General features: G+C 40.7%; 1 protein-coding gene across 1 annotated transcript in view; it reads left to right on the top strand.

Moving 5' to 3' along the window:
- Positions 1-13,365, top strand: part of itga7 (integrin, alpha 7) — a 37,569-nt gene extending 24,204 nt beyond the window's left edge. Inside the window, 17 exon segments of the mRNA XM_061688375.1 lie at positions 31-126; positions 214-275; positions 715-884; positions 2,215-2,364; positions 2,492-2,607; positions 2,944-3,130; positions 3,226-3,300; positions 3,930-4,009; positions 4,106-4,183; positions 4,425-4,503; positions 4,505-4,528; positions 4,723-4,929; positions 5,648-5,767; positions 5,838-5,951; positions 6,046-6,144; positions 7,129-7,254; positions 10,526-13,365. Coding sequence (XP_061544359.1) covers positions 31-126; positions 214-275; positions 715-884; positions 2,215-2,364; positions 2,492-2,607; positions 2,944-3,130; positions 3,226-3,300; positions 3,930-4,009; positions 4,106-4,183; positions 4,425-4,503; positions 4,505-4,528; positions 4,723-4,929; positions 5,648-5,767; positions 5,838-5,951; positions 6,046-6,144; positions 7,129-7,254; positions 10,526-10,678 — 1,936 coding nt within the window. The 3' untranslated portion in view covers positions 10,679-13,365.
- The last annotated feature ends 1,802 nt before the right edge of the window (positions 13,366-15,167 follow it).

A 15,167-nucleotide genomic window follows, 5' to 3' on the forward strand; every position in this document is an offset into this window, starting at 1 on the left:
TCTTTTGATTATTCCTTTTCGTCCACAAAGGTCTCGTCCAGTCATCCACGTGATTCGGGAAATATCCATTGACCCACAATACATCGATCTGGCCCAGCATAACTGTAAGGGCCGTGATGGCGTTTGGTAAGAACAGATCCAAGCCACATTGTAACGTTCACTCCTCGTGTGTTCCTAATCTCTTTGGTCTCCTCTGTTGCTCTTCCATTGTAGCATTGAGGTCAAGACCTGCTTCGTCTACACGGCCCACCCGGTGCACTACTCACCACATATAAGTGAGTCTGGCCTCTTTTCAACCACAATATTAGGCACACCTGCACAAAGGTGGATGCCTGGGGCCGCACCCCCCCGTCCTACCCCTTCCCCCCTGTTGCACGGCACTGATGCATAGCATCCAAACTTTCTGAAAATCTGCTCTAAGTGACCGTTCTGTAACTCACCTGTGGTGCGTGCAGAGCATAGTATTATTATAATATTATACACATGGCAGTATGATACAGTACAACACAACAAACTCCAATGCAACCCCAATAATTGTTGGTTAATATGATATTTTAACTGAATTTTTTTTAAATCTACGCATAAGCAGAATTTCTAATACCTGATCTCGCTAAGTGTCCATTTTGAGAATGTTAAGTCCTTCTCCCCCATTGTACGTCGTGACATTTCCACATTTCAATCTCTCCCCCTCGCTGCGCACCACCCACCTTCAAGCCCTTCTGGTGCGCTTTGAAGCCGACTCGGAGCGCAGGAAGCTGGGCCTGCCGCACCGCGTCAACTTCCTAGGCCGCAGTTCCCTGGAGCCGGAGTACACGCAGACTGAGGAGGTGGAGCTGCATCGCCAGAAGCACCCGGCGTGCACCACCGCTGCCTTCCAGCTCCATGTCAGTAAGACTTAACGACTATCCTGCTGGTTAGGACAACGTAGCCTATCATCACATACAATATAGCAATCCAATATGACCCCTAGTGGCTGTGTGCTGTAAAAGGGGATGACATCAGAGCAATCTAATTGGACAATCTTTAAGTGTCTGAGACAATACCATATTGGCATTGCTTTTCTGTTCATGAGATAATGATACGGTGTAATAAAATAGAATAAAACATTCAAAAAGGTGGCGGTATTACTGTTATAATATTAAATTAAATGCCAAATTTACATTTTGTGGCGTAACAGCATCATTGCAGTCCATAGGAGATAAGCTCTTAGGACTGACTGTATAGTGTAATGTTGGGCTGACTTGGGGAATTAGATTTTTTTTCAAGGTATAATATTGTATGATTATGATCGGAATTTGAAAATAGAAGCTGTGCAGCCAAGCTGTGATTAAAATAAATTACAAGAAATAAAATAAAACAAAATTGGAATCATTTTGGGTTATGTAAATGTAATGTATGTCATGACTGGGTGAATCTGATGATTTAAAAACATATTTCAATGCACTCCAACCTTTGAAGCTGACAAATTAAATTATATTTAAAAAATATACAATTAAATTGGAATCAATTTGGGGCATGTAAATGTAATATGTCATGAATTGGTGAATCTGGTGACTTAAAAAGAATCTTTTAATGTATGCTACCTTTTAGAATTCAAAAATCAAATTAAATTGAATTAAATTGGAATCCTTTTGGGGATCAGGTAAATGTAATGTATGTCATGATGTGGTCAATCTGGGAATGTCAAACATATTTTAACATACTCTAACCTTTTGAATTGAAAAAATCAAATGAATCAAAAATAATAACTAAATGAAATCACTGCCGGTGTTGTGGTTCACTCACCTGAATTCTGTGCGGCTTACGCTGCTGGTTAAATTCCCACTCAGTGACGCTGTGAGTGTGAATGGTTTTCATTTCAAACTTTATTTATTCAGAGACAGGTGAGAGCAAGCTTTCTTTTCCAATGATGCCCTGATTACAAACAAGTTATTAAAACAATTAAAACATGTAAATGCAAGGTGTAACAAGCAATAAAATAATATGATTACAAACCCACATTTTTAAAAAGGTGCATGTAGATTCAGAATGCACGGAGTCTATGAAAATATACTTGAAATGATTAAAGGGAATCAAGGCAACCACCTTGAGCTGTGACAAAATATTTTTGTTGGTTGTGTCTCAAAATGTGTGATTGACTGGCGCAGTCCAGGGTGTAGTTTGCCTTTCGCGCAAAGTAATTCATGAAATTGAGCAATTCTGTAATATGTACAGGAGAACATCCGGGACAAACTGCGGCCCATCTCATTGGCCATCACCCACACCATCAAACCTGTGCCCCCGCGCAGGCACTCTGGAGACAAGCGGCTGGAGAAACTGGCTCCTGTGCTCAACGTGTCGCCTTCTAACACGATGCACTCAGAGGTCAGGGTTACTGCCTTCTACTACTACTCTACTCAATGAAGTTAACATTGAAACGTCCCACTTGCAGCATTTCATGTCCAGAGTCTTTAATATGTACTCACCATCATGTCCTGTTTCCTTCTTGAAGGTGAACTTCCTGCGCGAGGGATGCGGCCTGGACAAAATCTGCCAGAGCAACCTGAAGCTGAGCTACCGCTTTGGAACGCGACCTCCAACCTCTGACCTGTTCACCCCCCTGCCAAAGTTAGTGTGTGTAACATGCACTCAGAGTGGGGTGGTGTGGATGATGTTGGCTGCTGCCTAGCAACAGGTAGCCCAAAGTATGAATGGCCCTTGCCACTCTGCAGCCATCTTGGTTAAATCCAAGCCAGGATTCTGAATTGGGATTTAATGGTGGTAAAAAGGTGAATCGTGTCTGTCGAGGTGTCGAACGGGGGTGTGGTTTAAAAAGTTTGAGAAAGGCTGCCCTAAGTGACTGCCCTACAACTGACCAATGGTGTGTGCAGGGGTTTGCGGTGCGCAGTTTTCCCACAAATTATCATATGTGGTGTTAATCTTCGCCCTGCCCGTGCGCCTCAGGGACGAGGATGACGTGCAGGTGTTCTCCTTGTCCGACCAGCGCGTGGTGGTGTTGGAGATCACCGTGACCAACGCGCCCTCCAACCCGCAGCGCCCCGAGGAGGACGGCGACGACGCCCACGCCGCTCAGCTGCTCATCTCCCTTCCGAAAACGCTCTCCTACGCCGGCTCCAGGGTGCCCGCTCAGGTGCTTTGGGGGCGGCCATCATTAAAGATGTTCAGTGGGATGCAATATGTTGACATTTTCGCTTACTTCTGCTGATTTTGATGACTCGCTTCCAGATGAGATGTCAAGCCAACCAAAATGGCTCCGACGTGGAATGCGACCTGGGAAATCCCGTGAAAAGAAACACCAAGGTGAGCTCAGTCATTTGGATTGAATGCATGTATTATTGATTATTATATTATATTTACTTATTTATTCTTATTCAAATTCTGTAAAATGCTTGCAAAATTAGTGCTTGAATTGCTTTTAATGCTTTTAACTATATATTTGTAATTATAATCCAAACATTTAAATGAAATAGAATTCTCTATGTGACTGAATTGATTGCCTGTTAACTGGGAAGAAAACAAAAACACAAATGTATTTTTTAAATAACCCCAATTATATAGATAAAGTTTTTTAAACTAACTCAATAAATGTATTTGGTTTTGTTTTAATACTGTACACAATATTAGAATGTGGTCTATAATAATGGTTTAAATGTAGCACAGTAACATTTATTTCCACGTTCAATATTTACGTATATATTTTTCAAAATAATTTGACTTTGTATAATAATAATAATAACAATAATAATGTCTGTATGTATTTGTAGTACAGTAGACTTCTCAGTCAGGTGTACAGAAAATACAATTAAAAACATGCAAAAAAAGCAGTAATAATGTATTTTTAAATGATTTTAAGAACACAATAAAATATATTTTAATAATATATGATATCCTAATAACATTTCAATTGTTTTTTTAATCACTTTTTGAAGTTACAATTCTCCATCAACTTGAGCACAGCCAACATCACTATAGAAACCACTGAGTTGACCGCTGACCTCCAACTGACTACGCAAGTACCTTTTAGTAGTATTGAGACATTTTCAAAATGGCCACACGTTATAGTGAGGCAGGTATTGATTTGATTATTATTTTTATTTGCGTTCAGCATCAGTGAGCAGCCTAACCTGGCACCGATCACAGCGATGGCTAAAGTTGTGATAGAGCTCCCTCTGTCGGTCAGCGGGTGAGTAACATCTACTTTACACTCACCAGCCCCAATGGAAGAGACCATCTGAAAAAAAAAATCTGCTTTTACAAAGATAATATAATGGTCAGGGTGGTATCATGTATCCAGAATGATGATAACCATAGAACACGAACTTATACTATTATTATTATTATACTAAATAAACATCTTTCAGCCATGCAAGGGTAAGTGTTTGTGTGTGTTTGTGTACAGCTTTTGCGATTGTGTGTTACTGCAGGCTGGCTCGTCCTCACCAGCTCTTCTTCAGCGGTGCTGTTAAGGGCGAGAGCGCCATGAGCAGTCTGGAGGACGTCGGCAGGCCCCGTGGACTTTGAGTTTGTGGTGAGGAAAACCAACATTTCCACTTTAACTGAGTCAATCTTAAAACCACTTCAGCCTGAAATACGCACATCTAATACTAAGTATAATTTTTCCTTTTCTGTCTCGATGTTGAAAGGGGTGTGTGGTTTAAAAAGTTAGTTAAAAGGTAACCAAAGTTTCTTCGTCTGTGGCTAAAGGATATGTCCTCCTCCTAGGTGGCCAATCCCGGGCAAGCTCTGCAAACACTTGGCTCCGCCTTCCTCAACATCATGTGGCCATACGAGCTGGCCAATGGCAAGTGGCTCCTGTACCCGGCTAGCCTGAACTTTGACGGACATTTGGCATCCCACTGTACTCCGGCAGGGGCTATCAACCCTTTGAGTCTGCTTGGCCCCTCACCTACGCAACCTGTCAATCAAACGGTGAGTGTGGAAAGATGGGAGGAAGTCCATCATGGATATACAGTTGAACGAGGTTCAACTGTATATCCACCCCTGTTCATTGAATAGGACAAAAAGTCGAACACACAAATACAAAATGAGCTTCATCAGTTCATACAACAAGGCTTAGTTAGGACGCACTAATCCAGTGTTTGTGTGGAAAACTCAACTATTTATGCTCCAATTTAGGGGCACGCCCCAAACCATGTACGGTATCATTCGTTAGAAATGCAAGAAAGGAGGAGAGCCGTTGTCATTCCACAAGACTCGTAGTGTGTAAACTCCTTCATTAACATTCCATTCAGTTGTAAAGTGGTAGTGGATTTACCGAACGGTCAAGGAGACAGTGCTGTTTGTCAGAAGCAGAATTATTGAGACTCTTTGGAATGGACCAAAGGACAGCATTGTAAGTGGGAGATAGGTGATGTCGTAAGCTGCCTCCTCTGTCAAACGATGGTTCTTCCACCTAAGTGTAGATGGCCTCTCTCTCCCCTCTTTCAAACCACCCGTCTTCCCTGTCCAGAATATACACATTTTTGTCCTCAAAAGAGTGCTGTTTTTAAAACAAACAGAACAGTCCAGTTGCGATCGATTTAATGCCCTGAGAATGAAATTACCTGGATCAATTAGAATATTCACAGGCACATAAGTGAAGTCATAAATAATAAAGGCTTCCATGTTTGTCTGCTCGGCTTGTCAGCAAACCGGACGAGCACGCCGCTCCCACCCGGATCTCGAAGGCCAAGAGACGAGCGGGGGCAACGTGAGACGAACCTCTCCGGCTGTGGCCGCTTCCGAGAGGCGCAAGTCGCTCAAGCTGGTGAGAGGAGAAGGAGGAACAATATAAATCCTAACTTTTAGGATTATTGACTCTCGTTTTGGTGTGACAGGATTGTCTCCTGGGGTCAGCGCGTTGCATGCTCTTGCAGTGCCCCCTCCACAGCTTCTCTGGACAGGCTGTGCTCAGGATCCACGGCAGGTTGTGGAACAGCACTTTCCTCGAGGTAGCGTTTGCGTGGATGTTCTGGCGGCCAAAAAGCCGAAACATCACTTTGCTATTCCCTCATGCGAGTGCCCACCCGGCTATAGTGTTCTCAGGAGTTCCCGGCAGTCAGCGCTCTGGAGCTGCTGGTCAGAGCAGAAATCACCGTCAAGTCCACCATCAAACATCTGCTCCTGAGGGATGCTGCAGCGCAGGTAGCTTCCACAAACGTGTGTGGGTTTATATACAGTAATTCCCATATCATGAAGGTTTATATACACCCAGAAGTATAATTGTATTTGGCCACCATCATTGTTTTTGTTGTTGTTGTTTTTTTGTGAAATGTACCAAATGTCAAAATCTTTAGAGTTGTCTTGAGATTGGTTGACAACCAGTCCAGGGTGTACCCCACCTCTTGCCCATAGACAGCGTCTTCTTTTTTTTGTGGTGCAAAAATAAAATTAATCATGAGCCAAATAAATGAATCAATCAACTAATTAAAATCTGAATTCATTATTTTTTTAACGGCTTTATTATTTTACTGTAAAATGTAATGTGAATTATTTTTTGAATTATTGAAATAAATGTCCATTGGAAAATGTTTGTTCGATTACCCTATGGTCACTGGATAATAACAATAAAAACAAAATAAAACAATTATTTTACATTATATTTTAATGAATGTACATATGAATCCTTATTACAATTCAAACAATTTATTTTTATTTACCATATACTCTATGTATAAGCTATTTTTGTAGGGCATAAAGTTTGAGTTATAAATGTAGTTCCTTTAAAATTATATTAGAATTATTCTTTAAAAATCCAATGCCTGCTGCCTAATAGACAAATAAATATGTTCAATAATAGTTTACATTTTAATAATGCTCAATTTAATATAAGAATCCACATTTGAATATAATCCTTTACTTTATATACTGTACTTTATATTGATAAAAAAAAAAAATTCAATCAGGGAAGGGGTATTACATCAAGCCTCAAATGTGAAATACTGTATATTCTGAATTTAGGAATTAGTGAACTCTATATATTGTAAATTAGTTTTTTAATTATATGGCAACTGCATATTTAAAAAGAAACATTTTACGAAATGAATATCACCTTTTCACGTTGCTAGCAATTTACACAATATCAGATCTCACAAGGTGTCCTCTCTGAAAGGTCTTCATGATTTGCAGGTTCCAGTGATGATTTATCCCGAGCCCGGTCTTGTGGATCAGTACTCGATCCCTTGGTGGATCATCCTCATCGCCATCCTGGCAGGCATCCTCCTGCTAACGCTTCTGGTCTGCATATTGTGGAAGGTAATGACATCATATACAGCTACTTACAACCATAAAGAAAACACGTCCATCATTCCACTTTATGAAGTTTATAGATGAAGAGTGCCCAAAAGCAGAGAGATCATCATGATTGTGAGATACAAAACGGCGTGTTGAATCGAAATGGTTGCTTGGTGGAAATCATAGCCATTGTTTCCTTTTCACCTATTTTAAATTCTTCCTTCCTCTTTTTCACCTCCTCCCTGTGCGCCATCCATCTTTGGCACACCAGTGTGGCTTCTTCAAGCGCAGCGAGAGGCGCCAACACTATGACACGGAGTACTACCGCGCCCATTTGGGCATCCAGCCCTCGGAGGTGGAGAAGCAGGCCTCGGAACTGTAATGACAGCACATTTCAGTTGGGCCCGCTCGCTCCCCTCCCTCTCCCTCCCTTTAAGCGGTAAAGATGGCTGCCACACGGTTGCTGTTACTTCACGCTCGCCTGCGTTTACGGGGGCCTGGTGTTCTCAAGGACAACATAAATTTAAAAAATACTGTAATAAGTGATGTTACAGCAATGGTCTAACCGTTCTCACCTCTGAAGTAGCCTACCCTTTACTTGATGGTAAAGCAGTACCGTTTTACAACCACAGTAATAAAGCTAATGTTAAATAAATAATTTTGAGATTATATTTCATAAGGGCGTCACGGTGGACGACTGGTTAGAGCATCAGCCTCACAGTTCTGAGGACCCGGGTTCAATCCCCGGCCCCGCCTGTGTGGAGTTTGCATGTTCTCCCTGTGCCTGCGTGGGTTTTCTCCGGGCACTCCGGTTTCTTCCCACATCCCAAAAACATGCATTAATTGGAGACTCCAAATTGCCCGTAGGTGTGACTGTGAGTGCGAATGGTTGTTTGTTTCTATATGCCCTGCGATTGGCTGGCAACCAGTTCAGGGTGTACCCCGCCTCCTGCCCGATGACAGCTGGGATAGGCTCCAGCACACCCGCGACCCTAGTGAGGAGAAGCGGCTCAGAAAATGGATGGATGGATGGATGGATGGATGGATGGATGGATGGATGGATGGATGGATGGATGGATATTTCATAAGGGTTTACCAAATGTTTGGGCTGATTGTACTGTGGTACTGTAGAGTCGAATTGCTTACTAAAGAGCCTGGCCACATAACGACACATTGTTAGCTTCATATTGCATCTTTAAAAAGGAAAATGTAATTTCAATCAATTATTAGCACATTTATGCACATCAGCATTCAGTTTAAATTTATGGACGGAATTTTTAAAAAAATTATTATTTAAAGTGAAAATGACACATTTCCTCGCTAAACAGCACACAATGAGTAGGATAATGTTTAAAAATGAATCCGAAATGTTATTTGTTTTGCACTAATAAATCAATACATAGATTAAAGAACCAAGAAACTAAAATTAAATTACATTTTAATCAATTTACGCACAATATATGGAGCAACATATGAATTAAAACTGTAAATCTATGTTTGCATTATACTGTGCCCTCAAACCAGGGGATTGTTATTATTATTATGTTTAAAAACAATTTTTAATAATAGATCAATGATGTCAAAATTTTAGACAATTCCAACTCAAGTAAATACAATTATTTCAGATGATATTTTTCATTATTGTACAATTATATACACAGATCAACATTTGAATTGAGACTTTAATCTTTTTTTGGTAAAAACAAAATATTGTATAAAGTGAAAAATGTCTTAAGTATTCAGATGATAAAAGACACCCCAACATGCCATTATGTTATTGTTATTATTTCAACTGAATTCATTTTCATTTCCTAATAACATTTTTTACACAATATATCAATAAATTAAAAATGAATAAAATTATGGTACATTCTAATTAATTAATGCACAATTTAATAAATGGATCCACAGTTGTAGTCAATTTTTTGTAGTCACCTTGAAATAAAAAAACACATACTTTGCTATACAACGGAGTATGACAATGCCTAAAAAAATGGACTGTTGTATTCAGAAGTCCTGCAATTATTGGACAGTCGCTTATTAGGGGAGGAGTCTCATAAGCAAAGTAAAAACAAAAATCACAGAGGTTGCTGTTAACATGGAGCATTACTGCGTCACTATTGAGTGTATTTCGTCTTGTGAACACCACGCAGCCGTGGGCTTTCGAGATGCCTGCTGTGCTGTGTGTTGCTGTAAACTGTCTGCACTTGTCACACACTTGCTTGGCCTGTCACGCTTCACAACTCAATTACACTTTTACCTGCGCGTGTGTTTGTGTGGGTGCCACAATCAACAGGTGCTTAATGTGTTAGTGTGTGGAATAACAGCACTGATTTACAAAGGCTGGGGATGCTTTTCGTGTTTGATGAGAGTTTCACCTCGCAGCATTAAATGAACTTTAAACCACCCGTGAAGTGAGGCTTTAAAATAGCCAGCCACTTATTATTTAAATGATCAAATAATAATTGACATGTCGTAACACTGATGTGTTTGTTTACGTGTTACATGGACAAGTTAGTTTGTGAGTAACTTGCATTTGTCACGTTGCGACCTCAAACAAAGACGATCCATTTAGGAGCCAGAGGAGACAATGGAGACAGCAATTATCTGTATAAAAATAATAAATGACAAATATAAAGATACATACTCATGTTAGCTTGCACTATTGTAACATTTGAGGATGCACATTTAGAAATCAACACACATTCCCAAGCTAGCTCATCCATAGAATATGACGAAAATAAACACGTGCTAGCTTGCACTGTTGCTGTGCATTAGCGCTGGCCGCTCTTGTGTTGTGCTCCACAGTCTCCACTTTGTTGCAGTAGTCTGTTTTTCGTTCCACTATGTCATTGTAACACTAGAGGATACTCGGCTAGAAATGATAAAAAAAGACAAACATGCTAATGCTAGCGTGCGCTGTCGCTGTGCCTTACCTCTGGATGCTGTTGTGTTGTACTCGATAGTCTCCGCTTTGTTGCAGGAGTGCGTTTTTTTTCTTTTTTTTTTTTTTTTTACCATTAGATTATCGTAACATTAGAGAATACAAGTGAACACATGCTACGCTAATGACAGCATACACTGGACGCTGCAGTATTATACTCCGCGTTCTTGACTTTGCGGCTGTTTTTGTAAAATTTCGTTATCCTCCATTGTTGGTCAGGGTGGCTCGTTAAGAATGGTGCTTTCAAAAAGGCATGGAAAAAGCAGACACCACCACTCTCAAAAATAACACATTCAACATGTTAATTGTGTGTATTTCTTTCTTTTTCCCCTCTGACTGTGACCCCAGTGTGGTTTCTTCCAACGGGCCCAACTCAAAGACAAACTGCCTCAGTACCACGCGGTGAAGATCCCCCGCCAGGAGCGGCCCCAGTTCCAGACAGAGAAATCCGGCGTCCATAAAAAGGAATGGGCCACGCACTGGAGCGACGGGACTTCATAATCCCTCCCGCCAACCACCTGCAACACCCCTCCTCCTTTTGAGCGTATCACTAATTTTTTGGAACTCAAACAAACTGAGGAAGCGTTCACGCGTGCACGTTGCCGAAGACTGGATCTTGAGCACGTAAGACACACGGAGTGACTGCACAGCCATCGGGGAGTATTCGAAGCATATATAGCGATTGTAATGCATATGGGACTATGGTGATGTAGCCTGTGACAAGGACTACAATTGTTTTTTTTTATTTTGTTTGCCTTAACTGCTATAGCACTGACGACTCATATGGGCAATTTTTATATGATTATATTAGTTGTCGTGTCTGCAAGGCAGACCAGTCAAAATGGCCGAAAATCAATTCCCCAGAAAGGTGCTGTTTTTATGATTTTTTTTTTTTTTTTTTTTGTGCTATTTTATGGAGCCCCTGCTGGTGTTTGTGGAAATTTCCCACTACTTCTGGACCTAAAAGTGGGTCTGGCAGAAACTTGAAAAATGTGTGATTTAGTACGTCCAGACCTAACCAAAATCTCTGGCATAAACTAGGCTTGTTAGGTTAATTGAAGACGTTAAACCAAGGGTGTCAAACATTTTGTTTCATTTCATTTCCCTCAGAGGACCGGTATGCCTGTGTCTAGTAGAATGCGTGAAACGACACCCCCCTGAAAAATGGATGCTACTTCGGCTAGCATCTTTTTTATGTCTACACATCCCTACATGTTTGAGCCGCGAAAATATCTTTAAAAAGTGAAGGAAAAATGGCAAGAATGATGAAGTGGACACATATCATTTGCTTCCGTGGGCCACAAAAAAAATTATGTTGTGGGCTGGATTTGCCCCCCCCAGGCCTTGAGTTTGACACAGGTACTCTAAATTGTCCGCTGGTGTGAATGTGAGACTGAATATGTGTCTTGTTTATGTGCCCTGCGATTGACTGGTGACCAACCCAGTCAACCGGGATAGGCTCCAGTCAACCCAAATGAGGATCAACGCTCTCAAAAATGGATGCATGAGAGAGCAGATAACTAGAACAACAAACATGCTTCCACTCCCACCCGGCTTCAGCACCATCTGCTGGATATGGTTAGTCACAGCAGCCTTTTGGCCCCAATGCAAGTGGACTGTACAGAGGGTTCTCGGTTTATGACCGCCCCGACATACATACGTGTCGTAGAACCAGAAGTAGTTTGTAAGAATGCGGCGTTAGGCGGCACAAGAAGACACACTCACTCACTTACTGTTTTTCATTTAATTGTTTTATATTTACGGCCTAGAAGTGCTTTTCATATTGTATGACTTGACTAAGACTAGTTACGGTGCAAAATAATAAAAAATAATAATAAAAAAGGCTAGGTACGGCGCAAATTCGGGTAACATTGCCAATGTAGAAACGGACCCCCGTCGTAAACCAAGGACCCCCTGTAAATGCGAAATGTAAAAAAAAAAAAAAGTAATTTATTGTAACTGCACCTTTGTGTGGATTGTTGTAATGGGTTCTTGCTCAGCACAGGCACGACTCGGCTACATTGGTTAGTGGAAATAATAATAATAATTAAAAAAAGGAATTTACTACTCAACAGTGGTCAAAACAATACCTATTATTGCGCTTTCACACTTGGCAGGGGTAAAAAAAAAAAGATATTACCCTCACAGTTTTCATCAAGCATGTGTGCAACAATAATACTTTTTCTTCCTACACATTTACATATTTCATGTTCAGTCATCTGACATTCTAGAATTCATCTCTGAATCTCTCACTGCTTGAGCTTGAATCGAGCCTTTGCCAGGCTGAGACTGTTTGATGCTCATGACAATCAGTTCATTGTTGTTGCTGTTTGTCACCATGAAGACGCTTATAATCATAGCTAAACCGCAAAAGTCACGATCCATCATGCATTTCTGAATTTGTGCTTTTTTCCTGCTTGTCGATGAAGGACCTGATGGAAGCAGCTGTTGAGATTTAGTTGGATAGCAACATGTAACAGGAGTTTTTTTTTCTTTTTGAAACTGCAACAACAGATTTTTGCAATTCAGTATGTTTAAATATTTCAGGTATGATCTAAAGAGGAAATTTTATGAAAAAAAAAATTACTCTTTAATTGTTTGTATGCCAATAGTTGGGTCTCTAGTTCCTGTCCGCCCATCAAGTGTGAAATTAAAACAACCAAGAAAATCTTTTACCTGCTGTCTTGGTTAAATTAGCCACTTGTGACTTCATGCAAAGGCCATTCATTTGCAGTGTGGACGAAGGGGGAGGGAAACACGACATCAAAGCCAGAAGTTAAGCAGAGCTGCATTGAGTTTTGTCAAACGCACAGGTTGCTCGGTTGAAGTTGGTGACGCGGTGCGGATGGGGGCGACATGCGTATTTGTGTTTGGCAAAGTGTCTGCTGCATGCGCCACATACGTGGTTCTGCACAGTAACTGACCAAGTGTAATTTCGTGGCAAGAGAAACCCTAATCCCCGATGTGCTTCACAGTTAGCCACCTCGAGCTCCGCCCCTAGTCGTCATAGAAACACAATAAATTCTCGCCATTGGCGCAGCGGATGAGGGATCGCTCACTTGCGTGAGACACGATGGCTCTTTCAAATGTTCTATTTTCAGCAAGACAAAAATATGGTGTAAGGATATGTTACAATGACTTATCCTTGGGGTGTTTTGACAAAAGCATGTCACAGGCATGTTATTAAATTGTAGGGGGGGAAATGCATGATCTGTTTCTTTTAAATAAGAGTTCAAAATGTACCCAGTTAATCCTTGCGCAATGAAGTGTGCGCTACACAAAATATCCAGCAGAGGGCGTACTACACCAGGCAAAGTGGGCGTTGCAGTTGAGCGCTTGTTCTCTTCTGGTGTTGAGCCTGATGCCACATGCAGGAAATGGTTGTGATTCAGGCGGCATTTCCTGCATTGCTCAACAATATTCTCCCTTACTTTGTGTTTGTTTGTGACATATGTATTGGAAATCAAACCATGTGACTGGTCAATCTGTCCCTTCGAGTCACGCAATTAAACAAAACATTTATGTGCTATTAGATAAGCATCCCACAACCTCCTCTGAGATTTCGAGGCAAACATTTCACATTCATGTCTGAATAAACAGCTACACCTAAACATGCATTCCCCAATTTGAAGTTGAGTGGCTGCTTTATATTGATTCATATCGGCACCAAAGCATTGCATTTTTATTTTTAATGCAACACCACATTTATTTTGTTGCGCAAAAGTACTGGAACAGATACATTTAAAGCATATTAAAGTGACTGGGCCTTAATATTTAGTTTCAAATCATTTAGTTGCAATAACTCCACCGACTTGACACAATCACATCACCAAACTTTAGCATTCTTCTTTTGTGTTGCTTTTCCAGGCTTATCAATCGCAGCCACTTTCATTTTTTTTTTTTTTTTGGGCTTGACTCCCTTCAGACGCCTCTTCAGCAGGTGAAATGCATACTCTATTGGGTTTAAAGTCTTGATATTGACTTGGATACAGAATTTGGGTGATGGCAATGGGCTTGATGCAATTGGCATACACCTGTCATGTTCACTAAGCTGTTGCTGTTTTTTTGTTGTTTGTTTGTTTTTCCTTTGTTTTTGTTGAATTTTTGCAAGGGAAACAAACATTTCTGCCGGCTGGTTCAGTTGGGGCACTGACCCATTTACGCCGGATGCACAATTGTCACTGAATCTGTTCCTTTATACCCCAAAATGAAACGTGAACAGCGCATGCTAATAAGTGTATGCATGCAGAGATAAGTTGAGTCACTGAGTACAGAAGTGAGCAGACACACGATTTTTGCACAAATAACCTGCTTAGACATTCATTTAAAGGGCTTTCTAACATTGTATTTCTATTAATTATGAGCCAGTCATTAAAATTGTGTTTTTTGAACACAAGTTTGTTTTATTTGGGTTGCGCATACTTCCCATTTAACTTGACTTTTCCTGTGGTAGGATGTGATGTAATCCAATCAGCTATAAATTTGTTCCTAATGGCCACTATTAGTATTTTACAATATGCCTCCATTTTTATTAGTGTATTAAGTCATTATTTTGTTTACCAAACAGGAACACGTTTGACTTTAATCAGTAAAATGCAGCGACTAATCTTGTCAAGGCCCCGGAATGTATTTTACCCTGCCACTAAAGCTCACTATAGATAAAAACTTCTAATTTATTGCCGCCATTTGTCATTTCAGTGAGTCTTCTTGTGTTTATTTTAATGTAGACCGCTGAGCTTAACCTGGAGGGTTTGCTCAGCTTTACTATAACAGGAACGTGAATCAAAGAAGTTCAAACGGGGTCTGAGCTGATTGCATCGGAGCCCTCCTAATCCAGCTGTTAGTTTTTTTCCGAGATTGAACACAATGACCAAACAGTGCTTACACTTTTTCGTTCGTCTTTATTTCTAGCAGCCGTCCGAAATTGCTCATATTACGCTCACGTTGTGTAACGTGCAAAGAATTGCCCCCATAGGGATCCTCAACATGC

The sequence above is a fragment of the Phycodurus eques genome, chromosome 10 (assembly GCF_024500275.1).
Source record: "Phycodurus eques isolate BA_2022a chromosome 10, UOR_Pequ_1.1, whole genome shotgun sequence".
Classification (NCBI taxonomy): Eukaryota; Metazoa; Chordata; class Actinopteri; order Syngnathiformes; family Syngnathidae; genus Phycodurus; species Phycodurus eques.